The 21,436-nt window shown below is 44.1% G+C and overlaps 3 protein-coding genes across 8 annotated transcripts in view; 1 reads left to right on the plus strand and 2 right to left on the minus strand.

Annotated features, from left to right (window-relative positions):
- The window catches only part of dpf3 (double PHD fingers 3), a 23,579-nt gene extending 17,827 nt beyond the window's left edge, over nt 1-5,752 (minus strand). For 5 of the 6 annotated variants that reach the window (XM_085771379.1, XM_085771377.1, XM_085771381.1 and 2 more), the window contains exon 1: nt 4,644-4,802. In XM_085771379.1, the coding sequence (XP_085627505.1) occupies nt 4,644-4,675 (32 nt within the window). In that variant the 5' untranslated portion in view covers nt 4,676-4,802. Of the gene's footprint in view, nt 1-4,643; nt 4,803-5,628 lie in introns of those variants that run through there. The other variant, XM_085771383.1, reaches the window with a different exon arrangement.
- wdr21 (WD repeat domain 21) lies at nt 5,273-12,548 on the plus strand. The gene is made up of 13 exons (XM_085771376.1): nt 5,273-5,750; nt 5,906-6,036; nt 6,621-6,778; nt 7,187-7,269; nt 7,777-7,879; nt 8,003-8,146; nt 8,422-8,471; nt 8,643-8,722; nt 9,358-9,450; nt 9,881-9,978; nt 10,124-10,300; nt 11,550-11,664; nt 11,756-12,548. Exons 1-13 carry the CDS (start codon nt 5,638-5,640, stop codon nt 12,019-12,021), a joined length of 1,611 nt encoding a protein of 536 aa, XP_085627502.1. The 5' UTR covers nt 5,273-5,637; the 3' UTR covers nt 12,022-12,548.
- A 295-nt stretch (nt 12,549-12,843) lies between these two features.
- Nucleotides 12,844-20,751, minus strand: zfyve1 (zinc finger, FYVE domain containing 1). Its single transcript, XM_085771375.1, has 12 exons — nt 19,989-20,751; nt 19,060-19,303; nt 18,695-18,955; nt 18,342-18,556; nt 18,118-18,224; nt 17,697-17,805; nt 17,395-17,492; nt 17,041-17,158; nt 16,582-16,752; nt 15,901-16,081; nt 15,702-15,815; nt 12,844-14,422 (listed from the first exon to the last, which is right to left on the minus strand). The coding sequence occupies exons 1-12, from the start codon at nt 20,475-20,477 to the stop codon at nt 14,190-14,192; spliced, it is 2,340 nt and encodes a 779-aa protein (XP_085627501.1). The 5' UTR covers nt 20,478-20,751; the 3' UTR covers nt 12,844-14,189.
- Between the last annotated feature and the right edge of the window lie 685 nt (nt 20,752-21,436).

The raw sequence follows: 21,436 nt of genomic DNA on the forward strand, positions 1-21,436 counted from the left end.
GAGGAGGAGGAGAGAGGAGAGGAGAGAGGAGGAGAGAGGAGAGGAGAGGAGAGGAGAGAAGAGGAGAGAGGAGGAGAGGAGAGAAGAGGAGAGGAGAGAAGAGTGGAGAGGAGAGGAGAGGAGAGGAGGAGGAGGAGAGGAGACTCTGCATTTCAATTCCCTCTTTTGTTCTGTTTGCTCTCACCCTCACAGGTGACCATGAATGATTTATCAGAGCCTCAGGGAGACATCAGTGGACAGCTGAGGTGCTAAGTTCTTTTGCACTGAACAGGTGAGCCAATAGGATCGCGCGCACACACACATACACACACACACAAACCAAGTCAAGGACCAAAGAAGATCTTATGAGCATTATAACTATTAATATATCCATCCTCACAGTTAATCATCTGAAGAAGAGACGCTGTTAACAAGCCTTTGTGTTTGCATGTGTGCTGTGATTCTCCTCCATCAATATTCTGCCACATGTTTCTATCTGTTATTACTCACAGCGTCTTCTTTCTCTCTCTGTTAAATAGAGTAATCAATCACTGAAAGAGCTGGCACAGTAACGGCAAATGGCATAATAAATCACAGTCACACGCTTCACATTTGTGCTCATCTCTCAACGCTCCTGTTTCAACAAGTTTCACGTGGCACATCAAAGTTTTCTTATTAGTTGTTATTCAGTTTGTGTCAACTGGCAGAAATTTTTAAATGTAATTATTGATTCAATAATTTTTTTTCACTGACATTTACTGCCCGGCTTATTCATCTATGATCTTTTTGAGTCACACAGCTGCTCAGATTCAATTGAATGAGCTCTGAGGAAGTGTAATGGGCATATTTGATGATTATAAAGCTAAAATAAATCAATAAAACAAAACAGAAAAGATGTGTTAAATATAGTCACAATCTCCCTCCTTCAGTTACATCATTGAATAATGGCCGGAGGTGTTTTTGCAGAACATTATGACGTCACAGTGAAGCTGACCTTTGGCCATTTGGAAATAAAATGTCATCACGTCATCATAAGTGGCATATAAATTTTCAGGGTTAAGGCCGGAGATGTGTTTTGTGAGGTCACACTGACCTCGATCTTTGACCTACAGTCTAATCAGTGAATGCTTGTGCCCAATCTGAAATATCCTTCCAGGCATTTCTAAAAGGTCCCATTCACAGACAGATCGACAACAACAGAGCGCCTCTCACCCTGTTACCATTTTTTGCCTGAGGCTAGAGGTGTTGTGTCAGTCTGGTCCTCCTCGCTTCAGTTTACCATAATCACACCTGTGTCAATCATTTTAATGAGCTCTCTCTCCTCTGAAGCAGCATCTCTATTGACTGCAGAGTTTATAGCATCCATTGGTCCACAACAGGCCCTTATAGGGGACTGAGAGTTAAGGAGACGACAGACTGACACAGAATTATAACACTGAAAACATTATTTTTATGTTTTGTTATTATGCTGTACAAAAAAATGTATGTTTTAGGTCTTCATCTTGGAAAACAGCAAAAACAAAACTGAAACACAGACGTGCTTTACTTCAACTGACTGTCTGACGTGTAACTTGCAGATCCATCTGATAGGAAGTGTGGAAGTTTATATTAAAGTGGACACAAGGCAGTGAGAGAAGATGAAGTCTATTTTGGACTAAGAAATAGTAAGAGGTCCAGAGGAAGTGCAGGGCAGGGCAGCGGTGTGAGGGCACCGATAGGTCGCTTTGTGGCATTAAGGCCGAGCAGACATGCAGGAGGAGGAGGAGCCACGGAGGAGGGAGGGGAGGGAAGCAGAGTCCCGGGGCACACGTGTTCCCTTTCAAACCCTGTCACACTCATTTTCTCTCCTACCCACGGATGTGTGTACGCACGAGCGCACTCTCTCTCACACACACACACACATATACATACACGCACACACACACTTATCCGTGCACAAACAGACACACAAAGGGGAATAAAAGGGAAAGGTGCAGGGTGCAGTCCGAGGGGGGAAAGGGGAGAGGTAGAGCGAGCAGCTAAAGAGGAAAGGGTGTTGCAGAGGGGAAACCCTGATTCAGATATTGCTGTTGTTTTGCTGCGGAGGGTGGGGGGAGGTGGAGACGCTGAAGGCGGCCGAGGTGAAGGAGCTGGAGCTGGAGACGTGGGCTGAACGATAACTCACTTCAACTCAGCGTGAGGGTCACAGGGGGAAATATGAGAAAATGTGTCTGCAAAGCAGAAGATTGTGAAGAATAACACACACTTCACACACACACACACACACATGTGAAAAAAAACATAAAGAGAGAAACATATGCAGAGCAGGGCAGAGAGGATTGATCACTGCATGGAGCTCTCTAAAAAAAATGTCCCTGGCCATTTAATTCCCCGTGCCTGGAAACCATTCCCGGACATTCCCATTCCCTCAGACAGACAAAGGCCAGGGTTCGCCCTGTGCTGAGGGTGTAGTATAAATGTATGCAGTAAATTCAGGCAGACAGACCCCCCCCCCTCATCTCCAACCACCATCACTCACTCATGCTCCCTTTCACGCAAATTGGGGGAGGGGCACACGGCTGCACAACCACCCACGCATGTAACAAACATACACAATAAAAAACACACAATCCCAAACACATTAATGACCCAATCCCTCCCTCTTCCAGCTCCTTTACCCCCCCCCCCGGAATCACCTCCCGCCTTCTCTCACCTCCTTATGCAAACACAGTCAAACCGTTTTCCACCTGGTTCATTACACACCCCACCAAAAAAACTAATGATGAGGTACAAGGACACACAATCTGCACACAAACACATCTCTGCATATGAATAACGCCGCTCATTTGAATACTTCTCATGTCAGCTCTTCATTAAGTCCCATCCCACACAGCCCCCCCCCCCCCCCCCCCCTCACCCCTACCTCCCAGGTTTTAATCACAAAGAAGTCTTTGTGAAAATGAGAGTTTAAATAAAATCAAGTAAACATGCATGGTTAAAACATGACTGAATGAGTGCAGAAAGCCAGACATATTTACTGCCAGCTGTTGACGCTCGTAATTCATCTCTCAGAGCTGAGCACTGGCAGCAGAGGAGGCCTGGATCATTACCGTGTCCTTATTGAGTGCCTATGATTTACCGGGCCACATCCTGAGGACAGATGACAAGTACACCCCATTGTTCCTAACAGACAGGACTCTGCCTGGAAAGTAGACCACAACATGATTTCCCATGGTAGCATCTCATATGTTACTTGATATTAGCTGTTAGACTCAGGTCCCATACACTTTTGGACAGTTTGCTATTATATTATGGCACAGGCGTGGAGGTGGACCCACACTTACACACATTGTTTTCCGTTTCTGCGGCGGATATTAAATGGGGTGGAGGGTGGGAGGTGGTGGTGGTGGTGGTGTATATGAAAGGGCAGATGGGGGCTCCCTCCCTCCATCTCTCCTTCTGCCCCGGCATCACACCATCCTTCTTTACATCCACCTCCCTCTCAACAGATGGACCCAGGAGAATACTGGGACGCTGCTAATCTGATGCTCCACATGCACAACTAAAGACACACAAAAACAAACACGTACAGTCTCTGCAGCTTTATCTGTTCTGGCAGAAAACAGCAGCTTAAATGATTTTTGTTTTTGTTTTGTGCACTTATTTTTTTTGGCTGTCAACGTTTAGCTCTACAACATTTAATTACACATAATTACAACATTGCCTTGAGTGGAAGCAGATACAGTATGTAAACCCACCAACCCACGCCCTTCAAATTTTTATAAAAAATGTATAAAGGAAAAGAAAAATCTGTAGGCCCAACCAGATTCCTGTCGGATCACGCTTTGTTTAAAGCACTCATATGGGCTCTTGCACAACAGATTTCGTGAAAACTCACTCTGCACATTCCACATGATCAGTGTAAACATCTGCTGTCAGTCCGCAGAGAGGCAGACGCGCAATATAAACTGAGCAGAGTGTTACAAATCTCATGTCAATTTCTTTTTGACAATAAAGACACCAGGATATTTGCAGCTCTGTGGATGTTTCCACTTTAATCACAAACCGCTAATGCAGCAGATCATCAGTTTTTAAGAACTTTAGTACAAAAACAATGCACACCCCTTGAGTGGGTTTTACACTGCAGGTCCCCCCATACATGCATGAAAGGAGGTCAGCACTGTATAATAACATATATTAATCTGCTGTGCTTTGTGTGGGCTGCATCTACTTGACAGCACGAGCCGCGCAGTGGGCGACAGTCGTCCTCTCAATGTGCGCCTTGTGACATTAGTTGCATGAAATTATCTATGCAAATCCACCGTCCGGCGCTGACAAAGAGCGCTGCGTGCAAACTTTCAGTTGATATAGCACAATGTGGACAATGGCAACTTTCTGTCCAAGTGAAACCAAGTCCGCAAGAGACATTTACGCGCGGTTTGGAGACGGTTCCCTTGCAGGACTATGCATGAGGACATGATTTTTATATCAGTATTACACAACACAGAAAACAGGCAACGGTACCTGCAGAGATAACACACGCACACACACGGACACTGCTTCAAGTACATGGTAAAAGTGTTAATTTGATCATTTTTAATTGAAACGCGGAGATCATTATCACGCGCAGACTACACGCAACCAAACTGTGCAATCATTCAATAAAATATCAAACATTTACTCACGATTTTAGAGGATTATGAATGACAGTCGCCATTTTCCTGCAGGACTGTAACGTAATATTCCAAATCTCGGTATAGTTTGGGACCCTTATGAAAAAACATACAACAGCCAATGCGGTCCTGGGCACTGTGCTCGCTACCAATACAACAGCAGCATCAGGACATTAGGCGTGGCTTCAGGGAGCTCTGTCAAAATCAATCTCCCAGTCAAGACTGTAGTGATCTCATGAAATGAACTTGATTTAAATGTAATCGATTTGAAATTAGATGAAGATCATACAACAGGAGCTGTAGCAGGGTATCTTATCAGTAGTTTAGACTGGGTTAGAGGGCTTGACGGCTGTTTAGACAATAATCCACTAGTTTTATAATACGGGCATTCATTTAAATTAAATTGCTGTAAATGACCAATGATGACAATAAAAAGCCCTGGATTCAGTCTTGCATGCACAGCGCGCGCGTACATTATTGCCAGCATTTACATTTGAAAGTCCTTCAATTGAAAACAATAAAATTATTTCCATATATTTATCCTCACGCTCGCACGGGGGGAAAAATAAACAACAACCAATGACTGCGCGTAACGTCACAAACTATTGTTAGCAATAGACCAATGAATGACATGAGGAGGCGGGACACAAACAGTAGGAACTCAGTGTACAGTAGTTAGTTAGCTCATGGGGTGTTAAACCCCTAATGTTTATCAGTTTATAGAGAAAATAAAGATTGGTTTCCTCTACCGGAGGCAGAGTTTATCGACCTGTTAAAACATGTTAAATATTTACTTCTGTTAAATGTCACGCGCCGACACCAAAACGTGTCGACAAGGCTGTGGAGCTAACATTAGCTTCAGAGTGCTAATGACAAGAAGTAGCTAACTGGTGCTAACCTGGTGCTAACACGTAGTCGCGCTGTGTCTGTGTAGAGTCGCCAGCTTCACACATATTCACAGGGAGTGAATGAGAGACAGCGTGGGGTCAGGACTCACTCAGCGGGGATGAAGAAGTGGACCTGGCGAGAAGGGCAGCGACCGAACCGGCGTCGAGGGGGAGGTCACCGCCGCGGCTGGTACCAAGACCACCGGCACAGGTCAACACAGGACGAACAGTGGTGTGTTCAATGAAACTTTGTAAAAGAAAAAAAAAAAAAAAAAGAAGTTGTTGTGTGTCCTAGTAACAACTTCTCACCATTGGCAGTGCATGCAAGAGTCAGTCATTGACTTTTAACCTTAAGTTAATATTGAGGGTCTTCATCTATTGTCACAGGTATGGACACAATGATGCAGGTCCGTCACACAGGACACCCCAGAGGAGCTATGACAACCAGGCCGCCTCTACCTCCAATTCATCCTCTTCATCGTCCTCTTCCTCTTCCAAGGACAGCAGTGCTGCCCCAGGTTAGAGCGAGTAACTCCCTCCGTAACCACATTCATATTTACATTGGTCCAATGTTGGTTGTTTGTAACACTAATGTTGCTTTACATGGACTGACAACCACACGTGAAGGCATCATTATCAAGCAGTCAGTAAATAGACTTGGTCCAGTCTCTTTATTTGACATCAGTGGTCCATATTCTCTCTGTAATGAGATGTAACATCATGGCAGGGCTCCAGATCGCCCCTTAAAATTTGAGACAGTGCAAGTAAATTTTTCATCTACTCGTGCATGTGCAGCCAGTACATTTGCTGTTTTTCGGTTGTTGTTTTTTTTATCACTGGTGAAATGTGGAAGGGTCAACTCACAGACTCTGGAAGCTGTCACTACAGGTGGCAGGCCAATATGTGAGGATCATGAATGAAAAGGAAATGTAAATATTTGCTTTGCAAGTTGATTCATTGTGTGTGCCCCTAAAATATTTTTTCTAAAAGTTAGGGGCCACTGTACTCCTAGTAAAAAAAAAAAACTTAGTCTGGAGCCCTGCATCATGGTACTGTGAATAAAGATGTGGAGAACAGATGTGCATTATTCTTCTGTGTCCAGAGCTGCCAGGTTTCTACTTTGACCCGGAGAAGAACCGTTATTTCCGTCTGTTGCCGGGACATAACAACTGTAACCCACTGACCAGAGAGAAGCTGCAGGAGAAAGAAAAGGAGAAACGGAGAAACAAAATGCTCGCGGAGGATGAAAAACCCAGAAAAGTAAGTCAGAGAGCTTCCTTCAAGAGGAGCAATTCATGCAAAACGGAAACACCTAAATTATAATTATGATCAAAAGCAATGCCTTTCATATGAGTCTACTTAGAATAAACGGTTTATGCCGAGAAGAAACTGCCGGAATCCAAACTGTGGTTGATCACTCACTTGATTCCTCACTTTCAGTCACTGAGAGGACAGTGTGAAGACCAACACAATACAGTTCACTGATTGTTGTTTCCCTTGACAGAAGCAGACATCCTGTCTCCCGGTTATGGAGACGAGATAAAAGCTTTCTGTTGTAAAATGATCACAGATACATGATGACATCTTTTTTCCACCATTAACTGGGATTGAGCCATGTTCTGAAACGCTGTGGGCCATTCCTGTTTAAAAATACAATCTTCTTTACAGAAAGCACCGAGAGCAGGACTGAACACTTCACTGCTGCTGCAGAAAAGACACCTCGGCTTGTTACCTGAGAACTCCTACTGCAGGTACTGTGTCCCACTGCTGTGTGCACATGCATGCGAGGACAGCGAGCTGTTCCCCCTTGTGTCCTATACATGTTTCAAAACCAACAGCTGTAATACATTACTGAAAACAACCCCAGTCAAACAAAGACTAAGTTGAATGCTAATCAGTTCTGTATGTGTAGAGTGAGGTTTCTTTGTAGCATTGCTGGCCTCTAACTATGACACTAACCATTTTTGACATGGCTTTCAAAACAGTTATATAAAAAAGGAGAGACTAGCAGGCTAAAACATAGTCAAAATACTGCGCTGCCCGACAGTCTGAATTATAAGAGTTCATGTCACTTACAGTTGCGTCAGCAGCCTTTAATGTTAATGATTTATATTCAGCCTATTGGCAAACATGTCTTCAAATAACAAATACATTCAGTTTGTCAGATAGCTGAAAGGAAGTGAGTAAGTTATTCTTGTTCTGTGGATCCTCTGTGGATGGTGGTAGCCAGAATTACCATGGTTACTGTGTGTCTCCAGGTTGATCCATGAGGTGAAGGTCAGTGCAATGAAACGCCACAAACTAGAGGTCCAGAGCACAGACAACAGCAACCCCAGCACGGACAACTTCAGACTCATAGTGGTGAGAACACAGACAAGAACAGAAACAAACACCTAATAACTTATTGTATTAAAGTTTTAATGTTGTTTTCCCTTGTGAACCTTCTGGTGTGTAAACTTTTAAATCCTCCCTTGTCTTCCTCAGGGCGACTCGGCCTGCGAGCGAGTGTTTACAGTCAACGACGTCTCTCACGGCGGCTGCAAGTACGGCATCATGAACTTCAGCAGCAGCAGCCGAGGCTCTCTGTCCGTGGAGATGTGTGATAACCTCTACTTCACCAACCGCAAGGTGGAACTTTTTCACTGAGGCTCGAGCAGTAACTCTGCATACGTACTTTACCGTGCCCATATTTTTCCCTACATTGGTTAAGTGGAATTTTTATTAGGTGTTAATAAACCCAGTAAATGACCTCAGATGCTTCAAATCCCCTTTAAAGGCCTTAAAGTGCCGCAAATCTACATGTTGAAATATCAGTTCCAGAGAAAAGTAAATGCTGTCAAAGTGTGTTTTCAATCTAACAACAGTGAATTTTGACTCTTCCACTCTGACAAAATGTGTTTCAGGTGAATTCCATCTGCTGGGCCTCAGTCAACTACCCAGACTCCCATGTGCTGTATCCTTCTCCAGTCTTAGAGCTCTTAGTCAGTCATGTTTTCATTAGATAAATACTAAGAACAATGTCTCATCTCTGCTAAACACCATTCCTCTACATCATCACACGGCCATTTTTAAGGTTGTATTCCTCTTGATCTGGTTCTGTTTTCCTTAATGCGCTGACTGTCAGGCTCTGTCTGGTGGGAGTGGCAGACACCCCCGGCTGCGTCAGTTTACTTCCTGCCTCCCTCTTCAGCAACTCAAACCCAGGTTAGATTAAAGAGAATGTCCTCAGGTGTTATAAACTGTTTTCTTGTCTGTAAACAACATCTATTGCACGTCTGCCCATCCTGGGCCTGGGTGAGGGATCCCCAATTTTTTCCCTGTTAGGAGGGTTTCTTGGGAGTCTTTCCTCAGTCGATGTGAGGGTCTAAGGGCTACGAAAGAGGATTAGGGTCACTTTGCAAAAAAAAAGTGAATTCTGACTTTAAACTCAGAATTTTCAGATTAAAGTAAGACTTCTTTTTTTTCACAGTGGCCCTAATACTTTTCTGCAAAGGGCAGAGGATGTTATGATGCTGTGTAAAGCCCTTTGAGACAAACTGTTTGTAAAATGGGCTATAAAAATAAAATTGCCTTGCCTCAGGTGTATGGATTTACTTTAGACTTTAAACTAGCCTCTTGCATTTGATTACTTTTAAGGCAAATTGCAGATACTTTGCCATACAGCAGTGGTTTTGACCTGGCAGTTTCACCAGGATGATGATTTTAGTCCATGATTCCACAGTAGTTGCATAAGTTACTCTTATGCCTGCAGACTGTAGAGGATCAGAGAGGGTATGATTCATGATTTATGTTTCATGTTCCATTAATGTGTCTCCTCTTTGATTCTTCCCTCTCCTCAGACCAGCCTGGGATGCTGTGCAGCTTCAAGATATCCTCGGCCTGGTCCTGTGCTTGGTGTCTCAACCCACAGTTTGACAAGACCTTCAGCACCGGTCCGTTCCATCCCCACTCCTCTTTCTGCACATAAGTCAGATATATAATTTTTTACAATCAGTCACAATCATTGGCATCTCTGGAGAACATCGGTTGGTTTGGCTTGCGAACAGTCTCTTAAATCACACTCACTTTGTTTGGACAGAAAGAAACTGCAGCAACACATGCTGGAAACTAATCATGCACTGGTATCACTCATTCTTCAAAGGCCTTAGTGGGGTCACAATCACTGCACATGTGAAGAAAAGTAAACAGTTTCAAAGCTGTGTCAGGGTCACAGATACTTCCAATGTGTTGTCTTGATAGCAGTTTTCACATGGAGCCCAGAGTCATCTAATCTCTGATGATTAAAATCAGACAGCTACATATATTTTCTCTCCACAAAGTTATCAATCTTAAATACTAATGTTTTCTTGCATGTGTTGGCAGGTCTGTCTCGCAGGGTAATTGTGAAAGACGCAGAGACGGGCCGAACACAGACGTACAGTGTAGGCAGCGATGTCTTGGCTCAGCAGTTTGCCCTCAGGGTGAGTCATTTGTTACATCAAAGTGAAGCATGTTAGAGCTCACTGGTAATAAGTTTTAGATTTCTCTTTGATATGTCTCAGAACAGCTCTGAGCAGAGGGTGAACACCGTGGAAATAACAAGGACTCCCTTTCCCCCCCCCTCAGGTCCCTGTGCTGTTCAACGGGTGCCGGTCGGGGGAGATCTTCAGCATCGACCTGCGGCAGCGTGGTCGCAGGGATCAAAGCTGGAAAGCCAGTCGCTTCCATCAAGAGTCAGCCATCACCTCTGTCCGCGTCCTCCAGGATGAGAACTACCTGCTGGCTGCCGACATGCTGGGCCAGGTCAGATTTAAAATAACACTTTACTTCGTCCTGCGATGAACATTTGGCCCGAAATTACAAGTATGTTAATTATCTTTTGGCCTTTAGATGGGGTCAACCTGTAACAAATTAGTGGTTGTAATAATACACAGTGCTGTTAGTGTGTATTTATAAGTATAATCAAGCTGTGAACTTTGGTGACCATTAAAGTGGACAATGACAAAAAGGTATCATTAGGGAAAATTGAATAAGATCGTAATTGAGCTGTTTACATTGAAGCTAAAGCAGAAGCAGAACCGAAAGTAAACTCCTGTGACCCAGGATAAAATATACAGGACAGGTGCATCTCAATGAATAAGAATATAATGGAAAAGTTTATTTATGTCAGTAATTCAATTCAAAAAGTGAAACTAATACATTATATAGATCCATTACACACAGAATGAAACATTTAATTTCTTTTAATTATAATAGTATTGGTTATATTTAATAAAGACCTGAAATTCAGTATCTCAAAAAAAAAATTCATATTACAAAAGACTGATTAAAAAAGCATTTTTAGTATGGAAATGTTGGCCTTCTGAAAAGGATGTCCATCTATGTACTCAATACTTGGTTGAGACTATTTGACTTAAAGGGATACTTCACCTAAAATTGATAATTCACCAATTTTCTACTCACCGTCATGCCAAGGAAGGGTTTGGAGAACTTTTGGAGTTATAAAATGCTTTTGGAGTTCCAGTGGGGGTCCAGCTGGCAACGGATTTTCATATAATGGCGGCGGATAGAGCTCAGTTTTGAATCATCCAAAACACACACTATGAAACATCCAGATACCTCCATACTGCTCGTCTGTACTGACCCAAGTGTCCTTAAGCTGCCACATGAAAAAGTTGTTTGGAAAAAAATAATTTGATCTCTGTTTTTAGCCTTGTTGTAGCAGTAGCTCCCAGTGGCTGCGCAACATTTGCTGCGAGATGTTCATTCGTCATTGTAAACCATTGGATGTTTGATGTAAACACAGAAGAACATCTCGCAGCAAATCGCGGCTTCACTTGGGTCAGTACAGACGAGCAGTATGGAGATATTTGGATGTTTCATAGTGTGTGTTTTGGACGATTCAAAAGTGAGCTCTATTCACTGCCATTAGAGTGAATTGAAACTACTGGAACTAATTTTCTATGATATTCTAATTTACTGAGATGCACCTGTACATGGTGGCCCCACATGGATTCTGTTGTTGCATTAACCGTGTGTGTTTTGTGTGCAGATCAAACTGTGGGATGTGCGAGTGACAAAGCCAGTGCAGGAGTACAAAGGGCACTACAACGAACATGCCTACCTTCCCCTTCAAGTCAATGAGCCAGAGGGGCTTTTGTTGGCAGGTAACATGCTCTATCAGGATTTTCACCACTGACTTCCAGGTTTGCTTTTTCAGGACTCTCACTGTGTGTGTGAACTGTGTTGTGTCCACAGTGGGTCAGGATTGCTACACACGGTTATGGAGCCTGAAGGACGGACACCTGCTGAGGACCATCCCGTCACCCCACCCGGTCGCAAACGACCTGATCCCAAGCGTGGTCTTCTCCTCCAATCTGGGGGGCTGCAGGGGACTCCCCGGTCTGCTCATGGCCGTCAAACACGACCTGTACTATTTCCCATACAACAGCGACTACCAGGAAGGAGGAGAGCAGTTGGCTGGATTCTGTGAAAACACTGGAAATACTTCCTCTGAAACGTGATTTTTTTTTTAAAGAGACTCTTTTTTTCTGCCAAATAGACAAATGATATTGAACCTGTAGGTTTTGTAAAACCTCAAAAAATTTATGTCTCAGGGGAATGTTATTTTTTAACTTGTTTGTGCCAAATAGGAAAAAGTGCTAGACACACGAATGCTCACTGTAAACAGAAAAAACTAAATAAGTGTACTTAAAAACATAACTGACTTTCTTTTGTGGTGCAATTTACACAGCGGCCCTGAGAGCTCAACGCACTGCAACTGAAGTAAACACAAACAATAAACAACACAGGTGGAAATTTCAGAAAACATCATTAAACTGAACACATGCGAATAAACACACTACAACTTCAGTCCATGTATCCCAGTAACACATCAGTGATGAACCTGCTGGGATTTTTTTGTAATTTGTTGCACGTTTGTCTTTGCATATGTTTTCTGAAGCTGCAGTGTGTTGAACTCTCAGGGCCACTGTACATTTAGGATGTTTCTGATCTGAAGCAAACAATACTGTGTTTATGATTTAGATTGATACAACTTTTTCAATTTTTAAAAAAAAGTATATTTTCGGGGCTTTTTTAAACTTTAATTGACAGCACAGAGAGAGAGAGAGAGACAGGAAATGAGAGACAGAGAAGCAAAGGGCCGCCTGAGTCGGGATTTGACTGTAGCCTCTGCATATGGGGCGGCTGCTATAGCAACTGAGCTAAACGACGCCCACGATACAACTTTTTCTAATTGTTGTTACAAAAGAAGAATCATTAAAAACAGTGATGTGAATTGAGAACTGAGATATTTCTGTCCCTTGACGAACACACACAAACTCAGAGGTTTCTGCAGTTTAATACATGGTGTAAGAGCATACATGAACATAAAGGTATTGATTTGCTCTATGTGATATCTGTATTCACTGAGATGATGACATGGTTCACTCATTCAGGTCAAGGTCATTCAGTCGCTGAAAGAAGAATCTTTCACTAATCATAAACACTGTCGGGCCTCACAAGGCCAGGCAGGGTGTTCAGTCAAAGCCTTCCTGTATCACATGTTGCATTTCTACATTGTCAGGTACATTGCTCTTCATCAGCTCCTCTCTAACCAGCTACACAGCCTGAGTTGAACGAGTAAAGGATTATTACTCTTCGAAATATTCCCTGTTTTGAGGGGCCAGCCTCAAAAAGATAGTTTGAAGTCTTCTCTGAACCATATTGCTACTGTGAGCCAGCCACTCCGTTGCATCTTCTCCCTGCACTCGGATTTGTCTTATTAACGGATAGTAGTTTTGACATTTTAAAAACACGTTGCGCTTAAAGTAAACTTTTTTTTCCCATATATGTATATTCTATGTAAAATTTTTAAACAGTCTATTTGGACAGCATTATTAAGGCTGTTCTATTATCATCTGCCCACTCAGATGCCCAAACACCCACAAAAAGGATCAAGGGATTATGTATGTAGTTATTACTGAGTAATTATATAAGCTGGAATGCATCGGGGTGTTACAGTACATCAGTGGCCTCTGACTGTGGTAACACTCCTGAAGCCAGAGAGAAGCTAAAGCTAACGCAGCTCAAGTAGATCCATTCAAACATGGATCAGAGTCAGTTTTTCCCTCATTTCCTCTAAAGCCAGTCTTGAAACAATCTAAAAGTGCTTACCTGGAATCTCCTACTCTCCTGTTATTACATAGTTCACACATGTAGCCCCAAACTAAAAGAAAAGGTGCTAATAGTACTAGTGTGTCACACTGAGAGGGATTGTCAAAGGGGTTTCATGTGCATTGATACAAATCTGTAAAGGGTCTAAAGGGGCATGTGGAACTTTACCTGAACTCAACTGGAAGCGAGCATTTACTGTATAATACTCATTATTATCATCTCTCTGAGTCATTCATGTCTCATTCTGACTAGTGTTCACAGTGTAAAACACAGGGGTATTAAGGTGAGATAGCATCGAGGGACTGAAGTGACGCGAGGACAGCGGTAAAAAAAACAACAAGTCCAACCGGCCACAGTCAGCCAGCTGGCAGCCAAGAGAAGCCACTAAAGACAACACCAATCTCAAGTAGCCGGGGCGAAACCGTGTCAATTCCAGTTTTTTTGTAGAGGTTGGCGTCCTTAAGTGTTACCACTGTGACTCCTGCTCCCGGTCCCGGTCCGGGTCCCGGTCCTGCTAGAGCTCCCCTGGTTTCTGGTTGCAACCGCTGCAGACCCTCACAGGATGGTCCCAGCCCCGGGAGGGCACGGGGCGCCGCTCCTGGGAGCAGTCGTCGCACACGCCCTGGCCGCAGGCGCGACAGTGGTGGATGGAGAGACGCGGGGCGAATTCCCTCTGGCACTCGCAGCAGGAGGTGATGTCCTGGTCTGGGATCCAGTAGGTGGGACGAGCCGCGTCCTTCACAAGACCTGGACAAATGAAAAAGTTGTTACTGTAACTGAGAGAGAGAAGGAGCCATTGTGTTTAATGAAAAAAAACAAAACTAGAATTACTCATGCAGTCCAGCTTTGCATGAGGACTCACTGATGATTCAGCACCAGCGCCTAAATCTATGTTAAACAGCCACAATGCAAAGGAGGAAATGTGGTAAAAACCCAGGGCATGCTGCACCAAAACTCATTCTGCTTGAAGGAAAACACTAAATAATAGTTTTTATTTGTCATCACTGAGGCAATACATTTTGTCCACCTGATAAATAACATCTCACATTTAGAGTAAAATTGATTTGTTGATCAGTCAAAGACAGACGATGACAGTCAACTGGCACAGTCAGGAAATTATGTCTTTTTTTCAGTTAAATGCCAAAATCCTCTGGTTCCATCATCTAAAATATAAAAACTTTGTTGAAGTCACATTGAATGACTTCTCATTGCTGTTTCATAATCATCTCACATGAATCCACTGAGAGATGATCATCAACAGTCATTGACAGTCTAGATCAGGGGTGCTCAAATTCTACTTAGTGAAGGGCCAAATATGAATCGGGGTGGAGGGTCACAGGCCAAAACTAAACATTTATGTTGCAGTGCATTAAAGTAGAGTATTTCAGGATCATGAAGCGATGAGGTGAAGATCTAAACCATTTTACAATATCTCCGCTGTTTCCTCCTTTTCCTCCTTCTTCTTTCCTTCTGCCTTCTTCTCTGTTGGTTTATTTATGAACTCGAAAGTTGCAAACCGTGTTCTCTGGCTGGATTTTCCATTCAGGCTGCCGTACAAACATGGCGGCGCAAGATGGCGACACTCTCTAAAGCAAGACCCTTGCCATATGTACCGTATATATAAATGAATCATTATAAGGCTACGAAAACCAAACAAATTTGATTTTATAGCAATTATACACTTATACAAATATATTCATGGGTAGTATATTCAGATTTGGCCAATAAACCTTGACAAATATTACACACACTGGACCTTTAAATCAAATATGCTTGTACAAAATAAAAACTCATACAAAGTAATTTTGAAAATGAATAACACTATTATTTATGGCTCTTTTTTAAAGTAGGTAGCAGGAAAATAATAATTTATTTTTTTTTCATCTAAAATTTAAGCATGGGCAGTGAGCCAAAAATAATCAGTCAAGCCTCAAATTGGGCAGCCCTGGTCTAGACTGTTGATAGTATTGATTAGATGTGATCTTCATCTGCATTGTTTTCTATATGAGACGGATGGAAAGCTCACCCAGAGGGATGTCGATGGCACCGACAACCGCTCCTAAAGTGTTCTGAACAGCCTCCCCGACCTTCCTGGCGATCAGCGTGCCTCCTTCCTCCTCCAGGGCAGCGTCCAGCAGCTCTACAGCAGGAAAACATGCACACAGCGGGTCAGAATCTCTCATACACATCACACGGTGGTCGAAAAGTAGAACTGATCTGCATACCGGTCGGGATTCCCCTGTTGTGGAAACAGGCGTCGCAGACTCGCACGGGAGCGAGGCCCCAGCCCCTCTCTGGGACCGGCCGGGTTTTGGAGGAGCAGGCGTCGCAGAAGCCCTCTCCACAGGAGCGGCAGTGGTGCTTGGTGTCGTTGGGCTGGAACTCTTCTGCACATTTATGGCATTGCTGCATCACACACAATAGGGATAACGTCTGAGTGTTTTTCCAGTCAGAATGACAGTTGTCGTCCTGTAGCTATAGTTAGATTTAAAGACATGCTTCCACCTCTGAGTATAGACACTTTAATCAAATCCTGTTTGGATAGGAACCACAGAGTGTAACTATTGTGTAACAAACAATCTGGATTTCTAAAACTATTGTGTGTGTGTGTGTGGTTCAGGCCTCCATCATCTAAATCTCAACCATCTGTCCTCTTTTCTCACACTGAGCGTCCTCACAATAACACCTTTCTTTTAGACGTTGCATCACCGCTATCAGCTGTGAATTAGCCACCACACTGTAATAAATACCTCCGGTAAAAAGGCTAAACCTTGAATAACCTTGTGCAACAGGTTGAGCGCCATGAAAATCAATGACAACAACAAAAGGGGCTGTGTTTGCTCTCGAACCAGTGTTTCTACAGAGTTTGTGTTTGTTCTAGTTTTAGTCCAGTTGTAGTCATGTACCAGGATAAGGGAGTTTGGTTTCCAGTAGGTGGGAGCAATCTGGTCAGTGAGCCAGGAGGTGACCGCTTTGGCAGGCTTCACGCTGAGTTCAGACACCGACTGAGAAATGTATTTCACTCCATCCAGCAGCCTCTGAGCAGCATTGTTGTTGTCTTTCAAAAACCCGTCAGACTGAAAAGAAGGCGAGAGAAGAACAAAGCAAAGATTACAAAAGCACTCGCCGGCCTCAGCAGCTTCTGCTCACATCAACATATTAGCATTAAAAAACATCACAAATTCAATGTTGCATTTCTTTCTCGGACATTTGAACGCAACCAGCTGGCGAGAATTAACTACGAATGTAGCTCGCAGCAGATGTGACAACATTCATTCCACTTTAAACCTTTAAGTTCTTGGCTTGAAACTTTGTTTAATTGGTTTAAGCAGAATCTCGTTTAAGTTGTTCCACTGTGGCCTTACCCCGGGCCAGATGTGCTGGATTTCTGTCCTGACCACTGTTTCCACTGGGTCCTGGTTTCCATACCAGTACTGCCTGCTTCTGTAGATCACTGCACAGTTGGGGCACTCTATGACGTACCTAGACAATGACAGGAAAAGAACCTTATGTCCAGTATCACGGGGACAGACTGGTGGCTTTGGTCTCTATTACAGAGATGCAATTCATCTGGTAGAGAACTTTCTGTTGGTAATTATGTCTGGTATTGTGTTCCCATTTTTTACCCCATAATTAAAGAGGATGTATTAAATTATTTGTGCTAGCAACAAAGCTATTTCCATTAATTTTCCACATCGCTCTATGGCAGAAGGACTCACCCAGACCAGGCATAGATGGCCAGGCCAAACCACGGTGAGTCAGACGAGGCCGTCGTCTTGGGAACCACTATTACCTCCTTCCCTCCCTCATAGCAGGCCTGAGGAGATCAGATCAACACACACTCAGAGCCTTGTCATGCAGACTTTCTTCAAATATGACCATCGGCAAGGCAAAGCTAAATTTATTTGTGTCTCAAAGGGCTTTACACAGCACCATAACAACATCCTCTGTCCTTAGACCCTCACATCCACTGAGGAAAAACTCCATAGAAAATACAGGAGAAAACTGGGTGTGAACTTGCCTTGCAGGTGTAGATGCGATTGTCGTACTGTGCAGAGTAGCGGCAGCGATGTTTGGCTTCGTGGTCCAGTCCTTCCTTTAGGTGATTCATGCTTCTCTTACAACCCGAACTGAAGGAGAGTGCAGCAAAGAATTTTCAGGTGTAATATTATAGTCATATAACAATATGATTTTTTTAATATTGTTTTAGTTTATACAGCTAAAACACAGAAGAGCTAAGACTGCCACTGTGAAAACCATAGAATGATGAACATAGAAGCAGTTGGTGATGCCCTGCTTTGTTCTACCTCCAAGGACAGCTGTCACATCTGAGCATGTCATCAAATATAAAGCCTTTTTTGTCATGTTTGTTTGTTTTGCCTCATGAATGATGCTTTTTGTCTTTCTGTAACTGAACCGCAGGTGCTGAGAGAAACACATACCCACAGCTGAGGCAGAGGCTGGAGCAGGTGAAGTACTCATCTGGAAAGAAGGAGTTACTGGTCATGTAATCATCTGTTATCTCTCCGCTGAAGCGCTCACTCAGGGCCTGAGGAGAGGAGAGGAGGAGGAGAAGGTGAAGGGAGATGAAGAGTCACAGACACACACTTATACTGTGTCCACACATATTTTTGTTGCACATACTGTATGTTTCTTCATAGCATACCTGTAGAGCCTTGTAGATGACACTGGCGGAGCGTGGTGAGCGGGTGGTGTTGTTGTCCAGCTGCTGCTCCAGGGTACGCAGAAGACCACTGAAGTCTGTGGGAGGGTTGTAGGTCCGAGTCCCGCGGTACTGGATGGAGCTGAAGGCTTCGGGAAACAGACCCAGCTTCCTGAAACGCTCCTGAAGCAGACGCTCAGCCGATTCATTTGGTTTGTCTAGAGACAGAGGGATGGACAGAGAGAAAGTGAGGGAGAGAATAACTTTAACTCATCATCTTTGGAAAATCACAAGACAGTTCTGCTCATTTTATTCCTACAATGTGGTGTTGGAGTCATAAACGAGCTTCATCTGACCTGATCCCAGCAGCTTGGTGTGGACGGTCTCATGGAAGATGATGACTCCCGGGCCCAGAGTGGACAAGGGGACGTCCAGACCACAGCGGCTGGTCGTCGCCTTCAACTCCCTGGTGAAATGTTTCAAGTAGGCGTCTGAAGCGTCGCCGAGGAACTTGAAGAGGTCGTCGTGGAGACGGTCAGCATGCGTTCTGTAGATGACCACATCAGAAACAGCCAGGACCTTGAGGAGCAGCCGGGTTCGCTGACCCTGATTGGCTCCTGGTGATGAGCGCAAACAAGAGAAATGAAAGCCTGTTAATTGTGGATGAAGAGTCTCCTACTATCTGTCATGATGAGAGACAAATCGGTTGTTTGCTCCATACCAGCCCCAAGTAGCCCCTCTGTATCGATGACAACAACACAGTGCACCGGGTCCATGGCTGCCCAAACTCCCACAGTGCAGGACTCCTGAGTGGGGGACGTCTTGAACACTTCTCTCCCAAGGAAAAATGTGTGATTGAGGGTGTGGGACTTGCCCTCCCCGGTGTTCCCGAAGATAGACACCACCTTGAGGAGCTCATCTGGTCTGCAGCCCAGCCGTCCCACAAACTCATCGTCATCCTTCACCTGACAATCCACACAAGATTAGCCACAGTATTAAAGGGATAGGTTCATTACCTTTAATTATCAGTGCATGTTGTTTTCAGATCAGTGGGGCAGAGACGTGAGCTGCTCAGTGAACACAATGATGGTGAACGGTACAGGTCTCCTCTCCCTCATCAAATACACAATCCAACAACTCCAAAACGCTCTGGTGGACAAGTTGTGACCTGCACATTCACCACGCTATGAAATAATCATGTATAAGTATGTAACATCAAGACACATGAAGCATATAGCTTTTGAAATCACTCCGCCCAGCAGCCGAGCCTGGAATGTAGTTCCGGCTATGCATTTGTCTCGAAAACAACTCTGTCTCATAATGTTACATTATTATTTCATAGAGTGGTGAATGTGCAAGTCACAACTTGTCCACCAGAGTGTTATGGAGTTGTTGGATTGTGTATTTAATGAGTTTGATGAGGGACAGGGGACCTGTACCATTCACCTCCATTGTGTTCACTGAACAGCTTGCATCTCTGCCCCACCGATCTCAAAACAACATGCACCGATTGTTAAATGTAATGAACCCACTGCTAGCATATGACTATTGATGACAATAAGAGAATTTGCCAAAATGTTAAACTATCCCTTTAAATCATCACACAAGTATGGTGTGTGTGTGAATGAATATTATATTAATAACATTTACCTGCATCTCCTCCTTCTCGTCCACCAAAAGGAAGCTGCACACCTTCTCCAGCTTGGCCTTCAGGATCTCGATCTCTGCCTCCCCTGCACTCACGCTGTTCTCCTGGGGGGCCTTGGCCGGGGGATAAGGTGTCAGAGGGTGCTTCCTCTTGTTGACTCCGCTGTGGGTGCGTTTCTGGCAGTCCAGACACAGGTTGATCTTACAGCCCTGGCAGCGCACCACAGCTCTGAGCCGTCCGCCGTTCCCGGAGCAGCTGCTGTCTCCTTTACAGGAGTCACAGAAAGGAACATGTCCCGGTGCAATCCGAACCCGGTCATGATTCCTCATCCGCTCTTGGCGGTGGAGCTCCAGTTCACAGCGCGCACACTGCAGGCTGCCGCACTCATCACATTCAAAGGCGGCCTCGTCTGTCCCCCCACAGGCATAGCTCTCCTGACACACCAGGACTGTGTTCATTCCTTTATCTACAGCTGGACCTTGACCACTCATCTCAAACCTGACAGGTCCCGGGCACAACTTTTGGTGCTGATAAGAGAGGAGACCTGTTCCTTTAAGTATAACTAAAAGTGACTAGTTATGGCACAGTTATGCAAAACTCTGTGACCAGATGTGATGTAACCTTTATGGTCAAATTCTACAAAAAGCCAAATCTCCTATGTTTAATACTGTCTAAAAAGATTATAATGAAATGTCCAGCTGAGCTTGTTACTGCTGACTGTCAGTAGTGACATTCAGTCCAGGTAGCAGTCTCACACACACCTGTCCACTCTGGTGAACACTTTATGTTTTGGCAAAATAGTTTGCTAGCTATCGTTAGCTGCCCTGCATCTCTTAGCCTGTATTTTCTAACGACGGTGCCGGTTTGCTAATTAAAAGCAGCTCGGTTTACTCGTCATACTGTCAAAGAAAAATGCAAAACAATGACCAGTCACACTAGCTAACAGTGGCTACACAAAGGGAGACACTGGTGAAGAAACAAACAACCTTCATTTCACTCGGCTGACATAGCGGCGGCTGCTAGTCCGACGGACGGCGGCTGGCTCGGTGAGTAACGCTGGCTCAGCAGAGGCTCAAAGCGGACACGTACACCGCCGCCTCCCCGCCGACTGCCACATCCAGGGAAAGTTAGCTAGCCGAGCTGTTGGGTCCCAGACCTGGGAGATGTTGTTGCTTTTACATCAGCTGATCGGCTTGTTTTTATCCAGAGGTCAAAAGTCACGAGAACACAATGCATTTTGGGTAATGAAGGAGTTACGTGTTGCATTGAAAATAAAGTATGTTTTTTTTATTGTTTTATAGAATATGTCTTCGTTTTTATTGTACATGCACCGTCGTATATCCCTTATAAAGTTTTAAGAAACTTAAATAAACACTTAAATAAATTGAATGACACATAGCGTACTTCCCGCTGCCCATGATGCTTTACGCCCTCCAGCTGCTGTAGGGTT

Source organism: Trachurus japonicus, chromosome 24 (assembly GCF_045865225.1).
Source record: "Trachurus japonicus isolate A0001 chromosome 24, Traja_1.0".
In the NCBI taxonomy this organism is placed as follows: domain Eukaryota; kingdom Metazoa; phylum Chordata; class Actinopteri; order Carangiformes; family Carangidae; genus Trachurus; species Trachurus japonicus.

What these genes read in the sequence shown, in the direction of transcription:
- wdr21 (XM_085771376.1), top strand. Translation starts at nt 5,638, where the DNA reads ATGAAGAAGTGGACCTGGCGAGAAGGGCAGCGACCGAACCGGCGTCGA. An exon ending in AGGATGAAAAACCCAGAAAA is followed by an intron (nt 6,779 to 7,186) that starts GTAAGTCAGAGA and finishes TCTTCTTTACAG; the next exon opens with AAAGCACCGAGAGCAGGACT. An exon ending in ACAACTTCAGACTCATAGTG is followed by an intron (nt 7,880 to 8,002) that starts GTGAGAACACAG and finishes TGTCTTCCTCAG; the next exon opens with GGCGACTCGGCCTGCGAGCG.
- zfyve1 (XM_085771375.1), bottom strand. Translation starts at nt 20,477, where the DNA reads ATGAGTGGTCAAGGTCCAGCTGTAGATAAAGGAATGAACACAGTCCTG. An exon ending in ACGAGAAGGAGGAGATGCAG is followed by an intron (nt 19,304 to 19,988) that starts GTAAATGTTATT and finishes GTGGATTGTCAG; the next exon opens with GTGAAGGATGACGATGAGTT. An exon ending in GCCATCTATGCCTGGTCTGG is followed by an intron (nt 17,159 to 17,394) that starts GTGAGTCCTTCT and finishes GTCATTGTCTAG; the next exon opens with GTACGTCATAGAGTGCCCCA.